At 35.4% G+C, this 24,147-nt stretch overlaps 1 protein-coding gene across 2 annotated transcripts in view; it reads left to right on the top strand.

Moving 5' to 3' along the window:
* ZNF804A (zinc finger protein 804A) overlaps nucleotides 1-24,147 on the top strand; it is a 318,335-nt gene that overhangs the window by 251,442 nt on the left and 42,746 nt on the right. The window contains exon 2 of one of the 2 annotated variants that reach the window (XM_043894892.1): nucleotides 7,505-7,648. In XM_043894892.1, the coding sequence (XP_043750827.1) occupies nucleotides 7,505-7,648 (144 nt within the window). Of the gene's footprint in view, nucleotides 1-7,504; nucleotides 7,649-24,147 lie in introns of those variants that run through there. The other variant, XM_043894894.1, reaches the window with a different exon arrangement.

The raw sequence follows: 24,147 nt of genomic DNA, 5'->3' as shown, positions 1-24,147 counted from the left end.
TTTTCTTTCTGAAGAAGAAAAGAATTACTTACAGGCAAGATCCATTGATGATGATTTGGTTAATATATCTGATAAAGGCTAAATCTGACGATTTTCTCTTTGTCTTTCCGTTGTATAAATATGATATGTCTAGGTGTTTGTTGTTGTACTATTTATATCCTTTTAATGTTCTCTGAGCTTCCTAGGTCTGTTATTTGGCATCTCTATTAATAAGGAACTTTTCAGCCAATTTTCTTCAAATATTTCTTCCACTGCGTTCTTTTTTCTCCTTCTGGTATTTAAAAAAAATTTATTATACCTTGTGATATTATCCCATATTTCTTGTACATTCTTCTGTTCTGGCTTCTTCTTTCCTTCCTTCATCCTTAAATTTCAGTTTGTTTAAGATTTTGTTGGCACACATCTTCAATTTCATTTTCCTCAGCTGTACCATGACTATGGATGAGTCCCCTGAAAGTATTCTTCATTTCAGTTAGAATGTTTTTCTTATTTCCAGCATTTTTCTTAATTCCTTCTTGGAATTTCCATTTCTTTGTTTACATAGTCTGTTTACTCTTGCATGTACCCTGTCTCTCCCATGCTGTTAATATAGCCTTCAGTCTCCAGTGCCCAAAGGTGTTCTGTAACTCTTTTCTTCCTGAGTAAACTTTCTCATCCTAAATTTAAAGCGAAAGATAAAAGAAGAAAGAACGGAATAAAGTGTTCCTCTTATAGAAGGATGATAAGGGAAGTCATCTTTGAGGAAAGAACATTTTAGCAGAGATCAGCAAGAAGCGAATGAGTGTTTGATGCAAGTGTCTGGTATGAGAACATTCAAGGGAAAGTAAGTGATAAGTCCAAGGGTCAAAGTGATTGTATAATTAAAGTTTCAAAAACCTTAAGGAAATAAGGGTAGCTAAAGCAAAGTACCTACAGCCATGAAATTAAAAGATGCTTGCTCCTTGGAAGAAAAGCTATGGCCAACCTAGATAGCATATTAAAAAGCAGAGACATTACTTTGCCAACAAATGTCCATCTAGTCAAAGCTATAATTTTCCCAGTAGTCATGTGTGGATGTGAGAATTGGACTATAAAGAAAGCTGAGCGCCAACGAATTGATGCTTTTGAACTGTGGTGTTAGAGAAGACTCTTGAGAGTCCTTGGACTGCAAGAAGATCCAACCATCCTTTAGGATGGCCTAAAGGAAATCAGTCCTGAATATTCATTGGAAGAACTGATGATGAAGCTGACACTCTAATATTTTGCCCACCTAATGCGAAGAACTTACTCATTTGAAAAGACCCTGATGCTAGGAAAGATTGAAGGTGGGAAGAGAAGGGGACAACAGAGGATGAGACGGTTGGATGGCATCACTGACTCAATGGACATGAGTATGAGCAAGCTCCAGGACTTTGTGATGGACAGGGAAGCCTGGTGTGCTGCAGTCCATGGGGTCACAAAGAGTCGGACATGACTGGATGACTGAACTGAAGTGAACTGAAAGCAAAGTAAGAGAGAGAGAGAGAGAATGATAGAAATTGATGACAAAGACATAGTGCAAGTAACAGGTGCAGTAGGACTTGTGGGTCATTGTAAAAGCATTTATTCTAATAATGATGATGGGCTATTAGAGAGTTTTGAGCTGAAATATGGTATCATCTTATATTATTCTAGAAAATGTGTCTTGTCAGAAAGACATTCATAGGAAATACCAGATAACTGATAATCTTCTCCCAGTTCATCTTAAAATCAAACCCAGGACAAAGGCTTCTATGCAACTAGTTCTTTATTTTTTATTTTAACTTTTCATTTTATATTGGAGTATAGCCAATTAGCAATGTTCTGATAGTTTCAGGTGAAGAGCAAAGGGACTCAGTCATATATATATATATATGTATACATGTATCCATTCTCCTGAGAGCTGGACTATAAAGATAGCTGAGCACTGAAGAATTGATCCTTTTGAACTGTGGTGTTGGAGAAGACTCTTGAGAGTCCCTTGGACTGGAAGGAGATCCAATCAGACCATCCTAAAAGAGATCAGTCCTGAATATTCATTGGAAGGACAGATGTTGAAGCTGAAACTCCAATATTTTGACCAGCTGATATGAAGAACTGGCTCCTTAGAAAAGACCCTGATGCTGGGAAAGATGAAGGCAGGAGGAGAAGGGAACAACAGAGGATGAGATGGTTGGATGGCATCACCAGCTCAATGGACACGAGTTTGAGTAAACTTCGGGACTTGGTGATGGACAGGGAGGCCTGGTGTGCTGCAGTCCATGGGGTCGCAAAGAGTCAGACACGACTGAGCGACTGAACTGAACTGATATTCCCCAAACCCTCCTTCCATCCAGGCTATCATGTAACTTTGAGCAGAGTTCCCTGTGCTATACAATAAGTTCTTGTTGGTTATCCATTTCGAATATAGCGGTGTATACATGTCGATCTCAGACTTCTTAAGTCCCCTTTCCCCCATCCTTCTTCTCTAAGACAAGTACTTATTTACTTGAGACATGAGCCCAGGAAGCAGAAATGAAGTTCCACAAAGGTAGAACAGGTAAGGAAAGCTAACATAAGGATATATTTACTGTTTGTCACTAGTACAAACAGATAGTAACTGGTGCCCCTTCCCACTGGGAATTTCTGTGGAATTTTAGAAATGTGTCTAAAAAATATCTGTCTGGTAGATAAAAGGGGAAATAATTTATCCTTGAGTTCTTACTGTCCACAAAGGTCAAGGATGGACCTGTATGGTGTTAACTGCTCAACATTCCTGGGTTGTACATTTATTAGTGCTAAGAGGGAATCTGCAAGCTCCCATATCATGAGTCAGAGAAGCCACTGGATGGTAAGTGATGCCTCAATGCAGCCTGGGGCCAACTGCAGCCAAGTGGTACTACAGAAGGCTGCTGGAGACTGTTTCAGAACCTGTCACTTTGGTAATAGCTGGGACAAGAGATATGGCCCAGAAGATGTGCAGTATTTTACAAAATGTGTAGACTATAGATTTTCTGATGAAACGCCTTCTATCAAATATCCTCTTAAACTAGAACAGTTTTGTGACCTCTTCCCTGGTTAATGTTTTCATTACAATCAAATTTTAGCAAAGACTTTCTCTCTCTTTAGAGAACCTATAGTGAAATTTATGCTGCGTATAAGTGTTAATTACATACAAATATTTTTTAGTATTGAAAATAATTATATACTAACAGTGCCCAATCTATTTATACCTTCATAACTTTAGCTACTTTAAATAGAGCATCCCTGGCAGAAATCTTGGATGTAATATATGATCACAACTATTATTTTGCAATGATAATTTATATATTATTTGCTGTTAGCTCTGAAGATGTCCCCCAAATGATTGGATACTGAAAGCCCAAACATGAACACAGCTACTTTAATAACAGTATATCTCTCAGGGCTGCTCGTTTTGTTATATTTGTTTTTTATGCACATGTTAATAAAAAAGGACAATGCTGATATTCTTTATTATTATTTGTCATGTGTCTGCTAGCCCTGGGCTCTGTTATAACCTCTGGAGATATCACAGTCAACAAAGCAGGAGTGAATCCCTCTCCTGGAGCTGACATTCTTCAGGGAAGGTTACTGATGTCATTGAGTTATGGTTAACTCTTAAGTGGGGCTGAATAACATTTGACGCCATGTGTTGTGCTGAAGCCAACATAAGCTGCATCATTTTGGAAAAGAAAGGTTTTCCCTTCAAAGTCCTACTGAGTACTATTTATTTGTACTATAGGGTAGGTGGAATGACCCTGCGACTCTAGATAAACTGTTAACTTGTTTCAATTTGCTGTCCTGCAAAAAGCATTGCCCTGCAGAGTTGCTATGGTTGCATGTGAAAAGATTCTTGATTTTGTAAATTGGGAATTATATGCTGCTTCCCTGAAAATAAGGACTCAACTTTTACTGTTTTTAGATAATATGTAAACTGTGAAGAGTTTGGATGACTTGATAGCTACAAGAATTCATCCTTTCTCCACTTTCTACCATCATACTTAGTGGGGCATTGGGAAATGTGTACATTGTTGAATAGAAAGTGTTTGCCAGATAGAGGGGGGAGTTTGGGTTTGAGGGGGGAATATGAGTAGCTGTGTTCCTCTTTCATTTTATTCAATGTATTCTTAACTTATGCAGGGAGGTAGCTGTGTTGAATGTCTATATGTTATGCTTTATGATACCTCTTTCAATACCATCCACACTGGAGAAGGAGAGGGGTCATTGGTATGGGGCATGTCAACCTAATGAGGGCTGATTTTGTCTACATATATGCTTACATTTTTTTTCTAGATACTGGAAGCCTTGTTTCCCATGCTCCTTCTCCCATTTGCACACACAGCAGCTATCCTTTCCTCATCTTCCAAGATCCATCAGTTTACATACATTTTTAAAAATCTATAATCAGTGAAAGTGCATATGACTCTTTTCCCTTATGACACATTCCATAACCAGTCATTCTATTCTACTGATGTTTTGTAGAACACAGCCCTGACTTCTTCCTGAAGTTTATATCAAGTTGAAAGTTCTAGCCTAAAAATATTTCTTACTGTGAAACTGTTTGCAACCTTAACTTCAGCTATTATCCTGTTGCTTTTAACATCTTAGAGGAAGATACAGAGATAAAGCAAGAGAACAAACATATGCCAAAATGTTAACAATGATTTTATTAAAGAGAAGGCCTTATAAAAGTTTATTGTCATCCTCTTGTGATGTTTCTATAGTTCTGAATGTTTTAGAAAATGTAAGGTATAATCAAAAAAAAAATTCTGAAAGCTAAAATAATATGAGGAATAAAACAAAGAGAGGCAGGACATATAGCATGAAAGAGACTAAGAATCATACCAGATGAAGGTAAGGTATGGGCCTTATTTGAATCTTGTTTTGAACAAACTGTTTTAAAATATTAGACAATTGCAGTTATGTGAACACACTGACTGGCTATATGATGATAGTAAGAATTGAATGTAGGTTTTTTTTTGTTTGTTTTTTTTAGATCTGATATGGGTTTCATGATTTTTTTTTAATTCTTCTATTTTAAACATACACACTGAAAGATTAACAGATAACATACTATGAATTAAGGACTGTCCTTAAAAATTATCTGAAGCAGGGGGAAGGATAAGAGGTAGGAGTGGATAGAATGAAACAAGGTTGGCCCTAAGTTACAGATAATTGTTGAAGCCGAGTGGTGGGTATGTGGGAGCTCTTATATTGTTCTCTCTACTTTATTTTCTGCTTAAAAGTTTAAACATAATGAAGTGCTATGGATCAGATTTTTTGTGCTCAAATATTAGCTGCACATTTATTTGTTACATATCATTAAGCTAGATATTTAACTTTCCTTTACTTTAGTACTTTCACCTGTAAAATGAGGAAATGTCTAGAATGCACATGTTTATCATTTTAATCATGATTGAATGAGTTAATATATCCAAACCTTAATCAGCAACTGATCCTAAAAAAAAAGTACTGAATAAATCTTGACTATTATTTTTAGATTTGTTTTCCTCTTTCAAATCTAGGCTAAGGCTTATACTTTTGAAGAATGCAATTTAACCTAAGAATCTTGGTATGCTTTACTTGGATTTCCCATTTTTGAGGAAAGAAAAATTAGGAAAAAGTATTGCTTCTCTGGAAAATCATCAGTCTTAGGAAGGAAAAAACAACACCATAATAAGAAATAACCAAAAATTTAGACAGAGGAAGTAGCTTAACTGTAATTATGATTAATAAGGAAAATCTACTAGCTTGCAAAGAAATTGCTGTTCAAAAATATTGTTTTGAAAGTTAATTCTGCTTTGAACCAGACTGTTGCCATTATAATATTAACACAGCTCATATTGATTAGAATTTTATTTCTGCTTTGCACACTTTTGCCATGAAATCATGGTACTTAATTTTTGTTTCATTTAAATTGGATGAACCACAAAGTATTATTTTGAAGATTTTGTAAAAATTCAGTAAGCAGTTTAGATCTGTATAAGTCATTTTAATCACTTTAAACTAACTTAAAAAAAAACATATTGGATGCAATCAAAAGGAATAATGGGGAATATTTCTGAAATCTGCTGGAAAATGGTAAATTATTCAAATTGACAACTCATATATGAACAATTCGAATGATTTTGCAATTTATTATCTCTTGCTGTGAAGTTGATAAAATTAATCAAACATAATGACAAATCACTGTCTTTAAGAAAGAGGACTTATGTATATACAGATTATGGCAGATGTATTATGCATTGCTAAAGACATACTACAAGTTATACCTATGAATGATGGTGAACATTTTGAAATGATGCTTATACAAATATATAGCAAAATAAGGTAACAAACATATTAATCACTCGTGAAATTACAATTAGTAAAACACTTTCAAATTTTTTAGAATTTAAATATTCAAACTATGAGTTCTTCTAGCTTGTATATTTAGTGAGAGGATTACTGCCACTGACATAGAAAAGATTGTGTCATTTCATCTCCACGTCCTAGTGCCCGAGGGAGTGTAGCACATAAGAGGGTTGAATGTATAGTTGTTTTGAATTTAAATAAATTGAACATGAGGCAATCTGTAAATTAGAAACAAATATATTCTATGGTAGGGATTGAAGTGTAGGTCTTCCTTATATCAGTACTTCAGGGAAAGACTTGGACAGTGTTTCAACATGCAATGTTTATTCATGTCTGACATCATTAACATTTAAGGAAGCATGAAATAGCAAGTAAATTTAGATTTAAGAAAACCTAAGTGCTACAAACATTTTCCTGTTTTATGTTTTGTAAATGAAAGCTAATGATAACTCACTGCATTTTTCATATTTTAGGAGTTTGATTGTATAGTGATCTTTATTTACTATCAGCATGATGAAAGCAATCTGTTTATACAGTTTAATTCTTTTTAGTTTAGGTAAATAACTTGCAGGAATGAATTTCATTTTCCAAAGACTAGTGAATTTTAAAAGTGCAACCTAAACTGATGTGGGTCAAGATGAAAACATTAGTCAAATGAAATCTACTTGGGATGAACAAGTTGCTGTACAGATATTTAGGGAAGCAAACAAAAATACGAAGCTTGAATATTTGCACACCAATATGGAGAACATATTTTCGATGTTCAAAATTTAGAAGTTTTATGTTAAGTAAACATAGACAGTTTAGATAGGACTTGACAGTTGAATTAACAGTTATATGAGTTTCATATTTTTTCTGTGCTAACATAGCATAGGAAATTGTTAAAGCAAGGGCTTCTATTTCTTCTGTGATTTGTTTTCCTTCTCCATATTTCTATATTCTTTCCATTATTTATTTTGATTTCTTCTGTTAATCTTTAATTTTCTTTAACTGATAATTTCTTCTAATTTGCTTTGCTGCTATTTGCTTTATATATCTCTTTGTCTGTGATGTTATTTTTAATTCTAATGACTATACTAAGCTGTCGACTGTAAGAAGGAAGGAACCTCAGAGGAAAACTAATTGCTTCCTTCTTCAAAATTTTATTTTTCAGGATTATGCTGAGAAGGAGAACACCATAGCCAAAGCGCTGGAAGATCTGAAGGCCAATTTTTACTGTGAACTCTGTGACAAGCAGTACTACAAGCATCAGGAATTTGATAATCACATTAATTCATATGACCATGCTCACAAGCAGGTAAGAAAGAGGTGTCAAAAAACCTCTAATATTTCTGAACTTTTGTAATAACTTGAATTATGTAGGCTGTATGAATCTAATATATTTATCTTGCTATGCAATTTTTAAAGAGGCGAGCCTGCAGTGATAATTTAATGACTTACATAAAAGACATTAAAAAAAAACAACCACCAAAAGTCAAGTCTGAAATAAATAACCAATATAAAGAAATGCCATTTAGTTGCCTTTCAGTGATTGATAGTAGTTTGAAAATTGTATTCTTCAGGTGGTGATCCTTTAAATAATTTCAGTTCACTTCAGTTCAGTCGCTCAGTCGTGTCCAGCTCTTTGCGACTCCATGAATTGCAGCACGCCAGCCCTCCCTGTCCGTCACCAACTCCCGGAGTCCACCCAAACCCATGTCCATTGAGTCGGTGATGCCATCCAACCATCTTATCCTCTGTTGTCCCCTTCTTCTCTTGCCCCCAATCCTTCCCAGCATTGGGGTCTTTTCCAATGAATCAACTCTTCGCATCAGGTGGCCAAAGTACTGTAGTTTCAGCATCAGCATCAGTCCTTCCAATGAACACCCAGGACTGATCTCCTTTAGGATGGACTGTTTGGATCTCCTTGCAGTCCAAGGGACTCTCAAGAGTCTTCTCCAACACCACAGTGCAAAAGCATCAAAATTTTGGCACTCAGCTTTCTTCACAGTCCAACTCTCACATTCATACATGACCACTGGAAAAACCACAGCCTTGATTAGATGGACATTTGTTGACAAAGTAATGTCTCTGCTTTTTAATATGCTATCTAGGTTGGTCATAACTTCTCTTCCAAGGAGTAAGTGTCTTAATTTCATGGCTGCAATCACCATCTGCAGTGATTTTGGAGCCCCCAAAGATAAAGTCTGACATTGTTTCCACTGTTCCCCCATCATTTGCCATGAAGTGATGGGACCAGATGCCATGATCTTAGTTTTCTGAATGTTGATCTTTAAGCCAACTTTTTCACTCTCTTCCTTCACTGTCATCAAGAGGCTTTTTAGTTCCTCTTCACTTTGTGCCATAAGGGTGGTGTCATCTGCATATCTGAAGTTATTGACATTTCTCCCAGCAATCTTGATTCCAGCTTGTGCTTTTTCCAGCCCAGCGTTTCTCATGATGTACCCTGCACATAAGTTAAATAAGCAGGGTGACAATATACAGCCTTGAGGTACTCCTTTTCCTATTTGGAACCAGTCTGTCACCCTAGTTTAATTTTTAATAAAGTCCTTATTTAAATAATAAATAGCATGATTACAATAGATATGTTTATTGAACAGCAGTAACTTTTTGGTTACATTTTAAAAAGATGAAAGATTAAGAGAAATGTCATAGAAAGCCTGATCCTTCATGTTAGTTATTTATTTACCCAAACTCAGAAATGTCAAACAGAACTTTTTAAAAAGTCTAAAAGATCACATACTTAGCATGTACATTTTATGCTTGAGGAAATTATGTAAGCATACATTTTATTATGTAGCAAGTGCACTTAAGAGGCCAGGCAAGCTCCATCATGAACTTCTGGTAAGGACTAAACTTCTTACCTTTTTTTTTGTCATCTCAGGCCTCCATTTTTGCATCTATATACAGAAAGTTTAAACCAGATGACTTCACTAGCCTTTCTAGATCTAAATTTTAAGGATTTTGCATCAAATACAACACGTAGTTAAAACGTATGTGCTCGTCATACATAACCATACACACTCTATTCTCATGTCCACATTTTTCTAAATGATTCTCTCATGTAAAAATTTATTAGAAGATTTTCACTGAAGTTGTTCTTCTGAATTCTAGTCATTGAATTTTTTTTTTAAGTGTAAAACTCACTATCAGGTAAAAAAGAAAGGTTTTCCTATAAACCCTTTTACCTGTTCATCTGCCCGAAACCAAAGCCACACTGTGTCTGTCTTCTCACCTGGCAGCTGTGGGCAATTCAGAGTTATTTTCACTGTAAGAGATTTGTCACACTGATGCTATGAAAAGATAGAAAAGGGAATGATTGCCCTATTGCTGCTGCCCCTCAAACATTTTGATTTTTACTTTACCGGTTTTAGTGGGGTTGAAATATCTCCCAAAAGGCATCAAAGTGACCTTCACCCAGCAAGTCAAGATTCTGTGCCTTATGGCCTGCTGTTTCATTCTGCTCCAGAGGAAGTCACTGTCAGGTCAGATTGTTGGAATTTGCTGTCCTGCAGGGACTTAAGAGTGCTATAAAAATGGAGCCGCTTTGTTCTCAAATCTGAACGTTTACTAATCATTTAAGCTTCTGTTCAGTAATGTGACACTTGAGAAAAAAAAAAAAAACACTTCATGATATTTGGGTGTCAATTTCTGTTTGCAAAATAATATCGAAAGGTTAGTAAGAAGATATAAGATACAGGTAAAGCAATTCATGATTCAGTCCTTTCACACATCCTTCCTGGAATTCTTCCTGTGGGGTGTTTTCAATATAACTGCACTTATTTTTAACCATTTGGAGTATCAGAACAAAGGAAAGATTTGAAAGTTCCTTCTACAGAGCATCTTCACTGCCCCAAATGACTGCCCCAAGAGAAGGATACACATATTTCTTCATCTTCATTGAATTGTACTGTCTTGACATGTCATATTCAAAGCCATTCTTTGAATAGAATTAAACTGAAAGTTTTGTCCTTTCTTGACTCCGTGCCAGACTGTATAAAATACTCATTTCTAGTATCTGAACTAATGCCATTGTCCTACACTTTCCCTAGTGGAGTTCAGTCTCTTTCTCTCCTGTTTTCCACCATCTATTATGTGGCTGTCTGTCTGTTGAGTCAGTTAATGTTCAGGGTAGGTGAAAAATACTACAATTTTAAGCAAAGGTTTCTGCTCCATGTCACCTAGATATAATTATGCCATAAAGAGTTAAAAAAAAAAAAAGTAGGATACAGTAGAGAAATGCACCTAAAATAATCACACATTTATAAGCAGTGATTTCAATCATGTTTAAAAACTAAAATGTACCTAAATATTAACTTTCATGCATACCTATATTTAAGGATAAAATGAACTATTACATTTAGAAATCACCAAATAATATCATGAACATAAGTCAATTTCAATATATTGATAATCTGTGTAAGAATGAATTATTTTTCTATTGCACAAATCAACCCAATCCAGTATTCTTGCCTGGAGAATCCCATGGACAGAAGAGTCTGACAGGCTATGGTCCATATGATTTCAGAGAGTCAGACACAATTGAAGCGACTTAGCACAGAAATAGAGAACTATAAAAGAGACTATATATATATATATATATATATATATATATATATATATATATATATATACACACACACATATATATTTGTATATATATGGTGAAAGTTGAAAGAAGTGAAAGTTACTCTGTTGTGTCTGACTCTTTGCAACCCCATGGACTATACAGTCCACAGAATTCTCTAGGCCAGAACACTGGAGTGGGTAGCCTTTCCCTTCTCCAGGGTATCTTCCCAAGCCAGGAATCAAACCCAGGTCTCTCACATTGCAGCTGGATTCTTTACTAGCTGAGCCACAAGGGAAGTCCAAGAATACTGGAGTGGGTAGTCTATCCCTTCTCCAGTGGATCTTCCCGGCCCAGGAATCGAACCGGGGTCTCCTGCAATGCAGGCAGATTCTTTACCAACTGAGCTATCAGGGTAGTTGTATATATTTCTGTTCATCTTCATTCTTCCCTTATCCAGGCATATAAATATTTGCTATCTTGGTTATTTGAGGTTGGTAACACTATGAGTAATTTATAACTATAGTTACTTATACCTATAAGTAATTAAAATCTCTATGAGCAGCTTTGACAAAGAAGAATTCTGGCAATCTTTAACTCACCGAATTTTCGTTAAGATTGGTTTTTATTATGATTATACCTTATAATAGCAGAACATGGTGATGTTTGTAACTTATCTCTAAGAAATATTTCCTGTTTTGAAATAAATGGCTCTTATTGTAATGCATATTTGGATCATCTCTGCTGTTTCAAGTTGCCAAAATTATGGCACCTTTTTCTTTTAAAATATGAACTTTGGAGAAGTCATATTATTGGCTAAGACAAGATATTATGTAAGTTGGTATCTTCAGTTCTTCATATGCTGAAATTCTATTGTGTCACTGTGCTCATTCTATGGACAGACAACTTCTGAGATGTTGTGTATGATTATCACAACATTGTTATATAGACCTTACAGTAACTCTAATAGAAGTGTTAATTCTATGTATGGGACTCTCTGGGTTTCTTGGACTTGGGTGGTTATTTCCTTCCCCATTTTAGGGAAGTTTTCAGCTATTATCTCCTCGAGTATTTTCTCATGGCCTTTCTTTTTGTCTTCTTCTTCTGGGACTCCTATGATTCGAATGTTGGGGCGTTTCACATTGTCCCAGAGGTCCCTGAGGTTGTCCTCATTTCTTTTGATCCTTTTTTCTTTTTTCTTCTCTGCTTCATTTATTTCCACCATTTTACCTTCTACCTCACTTATCCTATCTTCTGTCTCCGTTATTCTACTCTTGGTTCCCTCCAGAGTGTTTTTGATCTCATTTATTGCATTATTCATTTTTAATTGACTCTTTTTTATTTCTTCTAGGTCCTTATTAAACATTTCTTGCATCTTCTCAATCTTTGTCTCCAGGCTATTTAACTGTAACTCCATTTTGTTTTCAAGATTTTGGATCATTTTCATTATCATTATTCTAAATTCTTTTTCAGGTAGATTCCCTATCTCCTCCTCTTTTGTTTGACTTGGTGGGCATTTTTCATGTTCCTTTACTTGTTGGGTATTTCTCTGCCTTTTCATCTTATTTAGATTGCTGTGTCTGGAGTGGGCTTTCTGTATTCTGGAGGTCTGTGGTTCCTTTTTATTGTGGAGGTTTTACCCACAATAAAACCCTAAAGACTCTTTAGAAAATCCTAAAGACTCTTCCAGAAAATTACTAAAGCTAATCAATGAATATAGTGAAGTTGCAGGATATAAAATTAACACACAGAAATCCCTTGCATTTCTCTATACTAACAATGAAAAAACAGAAAGAGAAATTAAGGAAACAATACCATTCACCATTGCAACAAAAAGAATAAAATACTTAGGAGTTTATCTACCTAAAGAAACAAAAGACCTATACATAGAAAACTATAAAACACTGATGAAAGAAATCAAAGAGGACACAAACAGATGGAGAAACATACCGTGTTCATGGATTGGAAGAATCAATATTGTCAAAATGGCTATTCTACCCAAAGCAATCTATAGATTCAATGCAATCCCTATCAAGCTACCAACAGTATTTTTCACAGAACTAGAACAAATAATTTCACAATTTGTATGGAAATACAAAAAACCTCGAATAGCCAAAGGAATCTTGAGAAAGAAGAATGGAACTGGAGGAATCAACCTGCCTGACTTCAAGCTCTACTACAAAGCCACAGTCATCAAGACAGTATGGTACTGGCACAAAGACAGAAATATAGATCAATGGAACAGAATAGAAAGCCCAGAGATAATCCACAAACCTATGGACACCTTATCTTTGACAAAGGAGGCAAGGATATACAATGGAAAAAAGACAACCTCTTTAACAACTGGTGCTGGGAAAACTGGTCAACCACTTGTAAAAGAATGAAACTAGAACACTTTCTAACACCATACACAAAAATAAACTCAAAATGGATTAAAGATCTAAATGTAAGACCAGAAACTGTAAAACTCTTAGAGGAGAACATAGGCAAAACACTCTCTGACATAAATCACAGCAAGATCCTCTATGACCCACCTCCCAGAATATTGGAAATAAAAGCAAAACTAAACAAATGGGACCTAATGAAATTTAAAAGCTTTTGCACTACAAAGGAAACTATAAGTAAGGTGAAAAGACAGCCGTCAGATTGGGAGAAAATAATAGCAAATGAAGAAACAGACAAAGGATTAATCTCAAAAATATACAAGCAACTCCTGAAGCTCAATTCCAGAAAAATAAATGACCCAATCAAAAAATGGGCCAAAGAACTAAACAGACATTTCTCCAAAGAAGACATACAGATGGCTAACAAACACATGAAAAGATGCTCAACATCACTCATTATTAGAGAAATGCAAATCAAAACCACAATGAGGTACCATTACACGCCAGTCAGGATGGCTGCTATCCAAAAGTCTGCAAGCAATAAATGCTGGAGAGGGTGTGGAGAAAAGGGAACCCTCTTACACTGTTGGTGGGAATGCAAACTAGTACAGCCGCTATGGAAAACAGTGTGGAGATTTCTTAAAAAACTGGAAATAGACCTGCCATATGACCCAGCAATACCACTTCTGGGCATACACACTGAGGAAACCAGATCTGAAAGAGACACGTGCACCCCAATGTTCATCGCAGCACTGTTTATAATAGCCAGGACATGGAAGCAACCTAGATGCCCATCAGCAGATGAATGGATAAGGAAGCTGTGGTACATATACACCATGGAATATTACTCAGCCGTTAAAAAAAATTCATTTGAACCAGTTCTAATGAGATGGATGAAACTGGAGCCCCTTATACAGAGTGAAGTAAGCCAGAAAGATAAAGAACATTACAGCATACTAACACATATATATGGGATTTAGAAAGATGGTAATGACAACCCTATATGCAAAACAGAAAAAGAGACACAGAAGTACAGAACAGACTTTTGAACTCTGTGGGAGAAGGTGAGGGTGGGATGTTTCGAAAAAACAGCATGTATACTATCTATGGTGAAACAGATCACCAGCCCAGGTGGGATGCATGAGACAAGTGCTCCGGCCTGGTGCACTGGGAAGACCCAGAGGAATCGGGTGGAGAGGGAGGTGGGAGGGGGGATCGGGATGGTGAATACGTGTAACTCTATGGCTGATTCATATCAATGTATGACAAAACCCACTGAAATGTTGTGAAGTAATTAGCCTCCAACTAAAAAAAAAAATAAATAAATTTAAAAAAATAAATAAATAAAACTGCAAAAAAAAAAAATATAGAAGTGTTAATTCCAAGAAAGACAAGAAACAGGCTAAAATAATATAGATTGTCCATGATTATATCTCAGAATGCTAGAAACTTTCAAATGACCGTGACTTGCAAATAGTAGTCAGTCTTTTCATATTCCATAAAACAAGGTTCTAATCATTTTCCCACCATTTTACCCTAAGCATTTAAGTAGATCTTTTCCTTCTAAAACACACAAGGCTAATCATTGGGAATTTTAACACTTTGTATTTTCCAATATTCCCCCTTCTAATTTCAATATTATCTAATGTATTTGAAAATAGTACTTTCTCCTATTGATGATATTCTGTTCCCAGTGTAGAGAAGGATTTTTTTTTTTTTTTTAACATTTCCTTATCCTGTACTGTGTGTGTCACTATGGCTTTGCCTTCGTTTCTCTGAGTGCAATCAGGAATATTCAAAATCTATTTTCCTAGTATGTAAAAAATTGTCTAAAGACAACTTAAAAATAGTTGATGCTATGTAAAGCTAGATCTGCATAAAATGTACCTTGGAATATATCCAGATATCATTATTTAACATCGCATTATGATAATTAGCACATAAAAGTAATGCTGAAATTTGCTCTAAGTAAAGTGAAATTATTCATGAATTCCCCCCAGCCTCTACCCTATAACCTACCTTTCATCTCCTTCTCCTACCCAGATGTTGAATAGCAAATGCATAAGAAATATTATGTGCGTGTCCACTGGAGAATATATGCAGAACCCATTTTAAGATAGAGTCTGCTATCCTCCTAGCCCCACTACAGCAAGTTGCTCTTTCAAGTCTTTTGCTCAAATTTTCTGTTTGTTGATTCTCTGCTCTTCCATTTTCTGACCTGTATTCTGACGATAAGCACCTAAACCCAAAATGAGAAACACAAATTTTCAAGAGGTTAACCTGAACCTGTGATGTTTTGCTTTCAACTTTGAATAGCATTGTGTCAAAATCTTGGGGTCCAGAGCTTCCTACAGGTAAAAATAGCTGCCTTACAAATAGAGATCAATGTCATATACATATATGCTTATATATATACATACACACACATTTCCTTCTCCATTTAAATATATATGTGTGTGTGTGTGTATGTGTGTGTGTGTATCACTGTAGGTGTGCTGTTTCCCTGGTGGCTCAGTGGTAAAGAATCTGCCTGCCAATGCAGGAGATGCAGTTTCAGTCCCTGGGTTGGAAAGATCCCCTGGAGAAGGAAATGGTAACCCACTCCAGTATTCTTGCCTGGGAAATCCCATGTACAGAGGAGCCTGGTGGGCTACAGTCCATGGGGCAGCAAAAGAGGCAGATATGACTTAGTTACTAAACAACAACACAACAATACTAAAAATATACACGCACAAATATATATGTCTATATGTTTTGTTTTTTTGTGTTGATGAGAAAACCATTGTCACTGTTATTTAATGTTGTTTCATATTCAATTTCATGCCTAACTAAATACTTTGTGTCCAATAGGCATTACAATGCATATAAAATATGTTTAATTAAAAAATCTGTCAAAATCGATATATTAATCCCCAAATCATTTTCTTTATACAGATTTTACTCTTTAGGAAACTTTGATATGATATGGCGCAATACTCCCTCATCTTTACTCCTGTTCAAAAGTTACCTTGGTGTTTTTGTAGCTATTTGGAAGTCCTACGTACTCAGAGACAACTGCTTGCATTTGTAGGGTAAACAGGGATATTAATGGGGAAATAGTTGACACCTCTTATTGATATTCCCCAAGGGCAACCAAAGGTAAAGTTCAAGTCATCAGCATGATATTTTCAAACCAGGGAAGCATGATCCATGGCACGAAATCTGCTAAGAAAACCCTCTACACATATTAAAAACTGCTTTTCTCAGCAGATCAGTATTTTTATTTAATATAAAAATAAGTCACTGTTGTCTTATATCAACAAATATGTGTGTTAAAAGCTTAAGTGGTGCCTGATAAAAACAGAACATGCTAGATGTTAACCTCAACTTTATTTTTACCCCAGTATTTCTGTGGGCTAAAGAAACTCTTTTGCCCGTGAATCTGTAATAATAGTTATTATCAATGTTGCAATCTGACTGTGATTCGCATAAGGGGAGATATAAAAAGAAATAAGGCATGATGTCAAAAAGTGTCAAGACAAAATATTTTAAAGAAAATACCACGCAGCTTTTATTTAGCTTATCGTTGGCCCCAAAGTTTTTATAGAGATAAGACAAAGAAATACAACAAACAAAATTACAAATATTTTATTTGGAAAGTGTCATATATAAATTAATATATGCATATATATGTGTATAGAAATCTGGATATCTGCTACCTTCTTTCCCTCAAAAAGTACAATTGTGACCATCATAAAATATAAAATGATATGTTTAAACATTTTATTTATTAATTTAAAAAGCAATAAGAAACTAAGACTGGTTCAAAGAATCATTTAAAGAACAACCATATAGCTTTTCTATATAGTTGAATGCTACGTAGTTAGGCAGGAATGCTGATATTAATATTTTAATATATCTAAACTGGTTTATATCTGGTAGGAAAATAAAGTATATTTGGGTTATCTTTTCTAAATGACAAAAAATTAATTGTGTTTTTACTGGATAAAATATATTTGCATTTAAATGAACAATAATAATTGACATTACTCTCCATTTTCTACAACTAACTTCATGAGTTCTAAAATAGCCTTATCAATGGAAACAAAAACAAAGATGACCATTATAGATATCAGATTATTCTTAAAAGGTTCCTTAGATAATGACCAGCATTTAACTGAAAATACTGTATATTCTTTTGACTTTCCAAGTTTTCAAAATCATAACTCTGAGTGCAAGAGTGACATTAACATCCACGTTATAGGCTTTTCAAGTAATTGAAAGAAAAATTTACTGTGAGTTTTTACAATGCTCCTCACTTATGGTATGAACAATGTCTCTCAGATCAGTAGCATGTTATATCACAAAGCATCACTGTAATGAAAGCTCTGCTATAATTCAGGAAACTTCATTTTGAAATTGAGCTTTTATAAATTTACACTGTGACAGCTATTAAGGGAATTATCTTTTTTTTTCTTTCATGTAAGAACAATATGTATTAAGACTCTCAATGGGGGATAAGAGAAGGGGAAAGATAATTTATATATGATTTTATTTAATTTGCTGTAAATATAATGCACATGTCTAATAAATTTATTGTAACTATATTGATTATATGTATTTTCTAAAATTATAAAAGTAACTGGCAAGGGAAAATAGGAACCATGCAATGATTAAATCATAAATGGTTCAGATCTTAACATACATATGTGGAACAAATCTAGGTGAATACCAATAGTGAAAAAGAAAAGATTTTTCTTTTGTAGAATTGAATTTTGGTGAGTCAACAAGCAGAATCAAAACTCACTATTTAAGTTTAGATATTTACATCTTGGAAGAAAAATAAAAATATAGGAGTTAAATGAAGTGCAGCTATTATTTTAGATAAGAAAATGAGTAAAGACCTTTCTGAGGAGATGATAGTCAAGTAGAAATTTAAAGTGAGTGAACAAGTGAGAAAGAGATGCATATGAATACTTCCCAAAATAAACTGGGGCATGACTGTGTTTGGCTCCTTTCAATAAAAAATGGAAGTTATGTGACTGGCAAAAAGCATAAGCTGAGGAAATCTACTGGAGATGAATTTGGAAAAGATGCTTAGGGCCAGATTAGGTAAATTTTGATAGGTCATTTGCTGTGACATTGATGATCTAGAGATTGTCACACTGAATGAAGTCAGACAAAGATAAATATCATATGATATTACTTATATGTGGAATCTAAAAAAAAAAGATACAAATCAACTTATTTAAAAAAAGAAATAGAGTCACAGATATAGAAAACAAGTTTATGGTTACCAAAGGGAAAAGGGAGAGGAGGGATAAATTAAGAGACTGGAATTGAAATATATGCACCACTATACATGAAATAGATAACTAATAACCTCTACTAAATACACTTTAATGACCTCTATGGGAAAAAGAATATTGAAAAGAATGGTACATAAACCTATATGTATAAATGAACACTTTCTATATAGAAGAAACTAACACAGCATTGTAAATCAACTATATTCTAATAAAAATTAATTCAAAAAAGAAAAAAAAAAAGGTAGGCCATAGTGTAGATTACGGGATATACTCTTAACGCTCTAGGATGATAGGTTCCATCTGGAAAGTCAGATCATGTGATTTGCTTTTTAAAAAAGAAATGCCTCTTGTTATTATGTGTGAAATAAACTGGGAGAACAAAGGTAAAAGTGGTAGAAAGGAAACCCTCAAACTGGCATGCTCAGACATGTCCGACTCTTTGAGACCTATGGACTGTATGTAGCCTGTCAGGCTCCTCTCTCCATGGGATTCTCCAGGCGAGAATACTGGAGTGTGTTGCCATTTCCTTCTACAGAGGATCTTCTGGACCCAGGGGTCAAACCCACATCTCCTGCCTTGCCAGGTGATTTCCTTACTACTGAGCCACCTGGGAAACCCAGAAAGGAAACTAGTGGGAGGCTAATGCTACAACTGAGGACACAGACGGCAGTTGCTTGAGTTAGGGAATAGTGCTATTTACTGTGAGGAGTGGTCAGAATCTGAATATTAAATGGCATGGAAGTGCCAACAGATAGGCTGCATTAGATTTTGAGCTCAAGAAAGACCTCAGGATTCTTTATAAGAACATGTAAGTGAGTGGTGCTGAAGAAACCTAACCAAAAAACAGTGTGGGGTCAGAGTCAGGCATTTCATTGTGGGTATATCAGGTTTGAGATCCCTATCAAGCATCAGAGTGGAGATAATGATTATGTCACTAGACATAGTCATCTAGAGTTTAAAACTATAAAACTGATGGCTAGATAGGGAATAAATAGAGGGAGGGATGAAACGTGGTAAGAAGAATGAGTCCTTAGTATGTATTTACAAGTGGAGAAAATAAAGAGGACCTAGGAGCTTGAACAACTATGGCAGTGGGACCAAAGGAAAATAAGGCAGTCAAGAGCAGAGATGAACAGTTGAGTCAAAGGGAGACGATTAATTGATTTTTCAATTTGAAATTGTGGAAAACTTGACAAGAGAGGTTTATGGAATGGTTGGAGACAAATGCCTGACTATGTTTAAGTAGGAATATAGTAAGTTCGGTTTCTGCTATTCAAATACTTCTTAGAACTAAATATCCTGGAGAATATATTAGCAGTAAAGAAAGAGAATGAAAGCAGATAGAGCTTTTATAAGATTTAGTGCAGTTTTAGATTTCATTAGCTTTGGAAGAGAGTAATATAAGTCATTTTTTTTGAGTTCTCATATATCTCATATATTTATTTGACACATAATTCCTGATGTCTATAAGTCATTATCCTCTATAGGGACCTCCTATTGTTTTGTTTTGTTTTGTTTTTTTTCTTGACCTCTGTTTTCAGGAAAGGGGTCCATTTTATTTCTCTAATTTCAAGGCAGTTTCCCATGTTCTTTGTTCCCAGAATCTAGGTACTGAAATCAAATGGATGGAACATTTTTTTTCCTATTTATTTGTTCTGTCCACATTTTACATTTTCCTAACAATCTTCAAAGGTATACCTAAGATTAATAATTACATTAATATGCAGAATAGTATCTTTTTTGGTTGTCTAGAAGCTTACTAATTCAAAGTTACACATTGTATGACTTTGACAAAACACATAGCAAACTGCAGTGCTTTTCCTAAAATAAAAAATGACTTGAAATCAACACCTCCAGGAAAACTCAAACTGCTGACAGATGAAAAATTTGCTGAAATTCTGGACAGAACAGAAATAAAGAGAACAAACAAACAATATTTGACAGATTACTCATGAATTCTCAGCAGGTCATCTTTATCTGAAGAAAAGTCTTTATTCTTTTCATCAGTTTATTTCATAATCATTTGTTTTGGACATCAAAGCAGTGTTTTCACACAAATTTTGTCTTTACTGAGATTCTATTGCAAAGAATATTGGCATTTGACATGAAAGGGCATTTTCCATCAAATGTCCTTCACATTATAATTAGTGGAGTCAAACCACATGGCGTGCCTGTAGCTATAGTCAGAGAAAGACAAGGTTAATGCACAGTTCTTTGTTGATCAAAAAGCTGTATGGACTGAATGAAGGAAGATGCGGAATGATGCAAAAGGAAAGGCGCCATAAGAATATTTTTTCCTCCACCTTCTGTTTTTCATATGTTTCTTTGAAAACAAACCTGGAATTCTTGTCTCAAATATTTGTCTGCTATCATAAGGAGACTTTAATTCCACCTGGTTTTATTTCTGATTATATTTAATTCACTATTGCCTATGTTGTAACTGATAATGATGGTTTCATTGTTTCCTTATAAAGTGAAAATGACCAACAGGAACACTATAGATGAACCTATTGAGTTAACACAACTAGGATATTATTTTTCATTTTAATTGAATAAATATAATTTTAAGACTTTTTAGTTTTATTAGAGTAGTTTTAGATTTACAGTAAAACTGAGAGGAAAGTAAGAAGATTTCTCATATATTGCTGCCCATGCAGATGGCACCTTCCCTATATCAACATTGCTCATCAAAATGCTACATTTTTAGCAACGATTGATACACCATCAACACTCAAAGTCCAGAATTCACATTAGGGTCTACTACTGGTATTGTGCATTTCTATGAGTTTGGAAAAAGTGAATAACATATATTCATCCTTATATTATCATATAGAATATTTTCACTGCCCTAAAATTTCTCTGTGCTCTGCATATTCATCTTTCATTCCATTCCTAACAAATATTTATCTTTTTAATGCCTCAGTAACTTTGCCTTTTCCAAAATGTCACATAGTTGGAATCATACATTATGAAGCCTTCTCAGATTGGCTTCTTCCACTTCTGTTCAGTTCACTTCAGTTGCTCAATCATGTTTGACTCTTTGTGACCCCATGGACTGCAGCATGCCAGGCCTCCCTGTCCTTCACCAACCCTGGACTTTACTCAAATTCATGTCCATTGAGTTGGCGATGCCATCCAACCATCTCATCCTCTGTTGTTGCCTTCTCCTCCAGCCTTCCCATCAAGGTCTTTTCAAATGAGTCAATTCTTTGCATCAGGTGGCCAGAGCTTCAGCTTTAGCATCAGTCCTTCCAACGAATATTCAGGGCTGATCTCCTTTAGGATGGACTGGTTGGACCTCCTTGCAGACCAAGGGACTCTCAAGAGTCTTCTCTAACACCACAGTTCAAAAGCATCAATTCTTCGGCACTCAGCTTTCTTTATAGTCCAACTCTCACATCCATAGATGACTACTGCAAAACCATAGCTTTGACTAGATGGACATTTGTTGGCAAAGTAATGTCTCTGTTTTTTAAATATGCTATTTGGTTGGTCATAACTTTTCTTCCAAGGAGTAAGCGTCTTTTAAATTCATGGCTGCAGGCACCATCTGCAGTGATTTTGGAGCCCCCCAAAATAAAGTCTGACACTGTTTCCACTGTTCCCCCATCTATTTGCTATGAAGTGATGGGATCAGATGCCGTGATCTTCGTTTTCTGAATGTTGAGCTTTAAGCCAACTTTTTCAATCTCCTCTTTCAGTTTCATCAAGAGGGTTTTTAGTTTTTCTTCACTCTCTGCCATAAGGGTGGTGTCATCTGCATATCTGAGGTTATTGATGTTTCTCCTGATAATCTTGATTCCAACTTGTGCTTCCTCCAGCCCAGGATTTCTCATGATGTACTCTGCATATAAGTTAAATGAGCAGGGTGACAATATACAGCTTTGATGTACTCCTTTCCCGATTTGGAACCAGTCTGTTGTTCCACGGCCAGGTCTAACTGTTGCTTCCTGATTTGCATACAGATTTTGCAGGAGGTGGGTAAGGTGGTCTGATATTCCAATCTGTTTAAGAATTTTCCAGTTTACTGTGATCCACACAGTCAAAGGCTTTGGCACAATCAATAAAGCTGAAGTAGATGTTTTTCCTGAACTCTCTTGCTTTTTCAATGATCCAACAGATGTTGGCAATTTGGTTCCTCTGCCCTTTCTAAAACCAGCTTGAACATCTGGAAGTTCACGATTCACATATTGTTGAAGCCTGGCTTAGAAAATTTTGAGCATTACTTTACTAGCATGAGATGAGTGCAATTGTGTGGTAGTTTGAGCATTCTTTGGCATTTCCTTTCTTTGGGACTGGAATGAAAAGTGACCTTTTCCAGTCCTGTGGCCACTGCTGAGTTTTCCAAATTTGCTGGCATACTGAGTGCAGCACTTTCACAGCATCATCTTTTAGGATTTGAAATAGCTCAACTGGAATTCCATCACCTCCACTAGCTTTGCATTTATGTTTCCTCCATACCTTTCTATGGTTTCATAGCTCATTTCTTTTCAGCATTGGATAATATCCCATTGTCTGGTTATATTACAGTTTATTTATCCACTCACTCACAGAAAGATATCTTTGTTACTTCCAAGTTTTGGCAATTATGAAAAAGTGGCTATAAATTTGTGTAGGCAGATTTCCCTGTGAGTATGTTTTTAACTTCTTTGAGTAATTATTAGGGAGTGTTTAACTGCTAGATTTTATGGTAAGAATATATTTAATTTTGTAGGAAACTAGCAAACTGTCTTCCAAAGTGGCTATGCCATTTTGTATTCACACCAGCGATGAATGTAAGTTCCCTCTGCTCCATATCCTCACTACCATTTGGTATTGTCAATATTATGGGTCTTGGCCATTCTAATGGTTATGAGGTGCTATCTCTCTCATTGTTTCAGTTTGCATTGCCATGATGATGCATGATATAGAGCATCTTTCATATGCTTATCTGCCATCTATATATCTTTTGTGGGGTGCCTATTAAACTCTTTGGTTGATTGGTTGTATTCATATTGTTGAGTTTTAAGAATTATTTGTGTATTTTTGATAACAATCATTTATTAGCTATGTTGTCTTTTGCAAATATTTTCTCCTAGTCTGTGATTTGCTTTCTAACACTCATTTAATTTTAATAAAATCCAGCTTATCAATGAGTTATTGCATAAATTTTGTTTTTGATGTTGTATCTAAAAAGGCATTAACAAAATCATCTTGATTGTTTTATGTTATCTTCTAGGAGTTCTCTCTTATGTGTTTTATGGTTAGGTCTATGTTTTATCTTGAGTGAATTTTTGTAAAAGGTCTGTGTCTAGAGTTTTCTTTTTTGCATGTGGGTGTCCAGTTGTTTCAGCATCATTTATTGAATAGATTATCTTTGCTCCACAGTGCTATCTTTACTTTGTCAAAGAGCAGTTGACCATGTTTTGGGGCTTCCCTGGTGGCTCAGATGTCAAAGAATCCACCTGCAATGCAGGTTACCTGGGTTCAATCCCTGGCTTGGGAAGATCCCCTGGAGAAGGGCATGGCAACCCACTCTGTATTCTTGCCTGGAGTAATGCCATGGACAGAGGCACCT

This window comes from Cervus elaphus, chromosome 33, assembly GCF_910594005.1.
Source record: "Cervus elaphus chromosome 33, mCerEla1.1, whole genome shotgun sequence".
Classification (NCBI taxonomy): Eukaryota; Metazoa; Chordata; class Mammalia; order Artiodactyla; family Cervidae; genus Cervus; species Cervus elaphus.
Note: the sequence above shows the minus strand (reverse complement) of the source record. Positions and strands in the feature narration are given on the sequence as shown.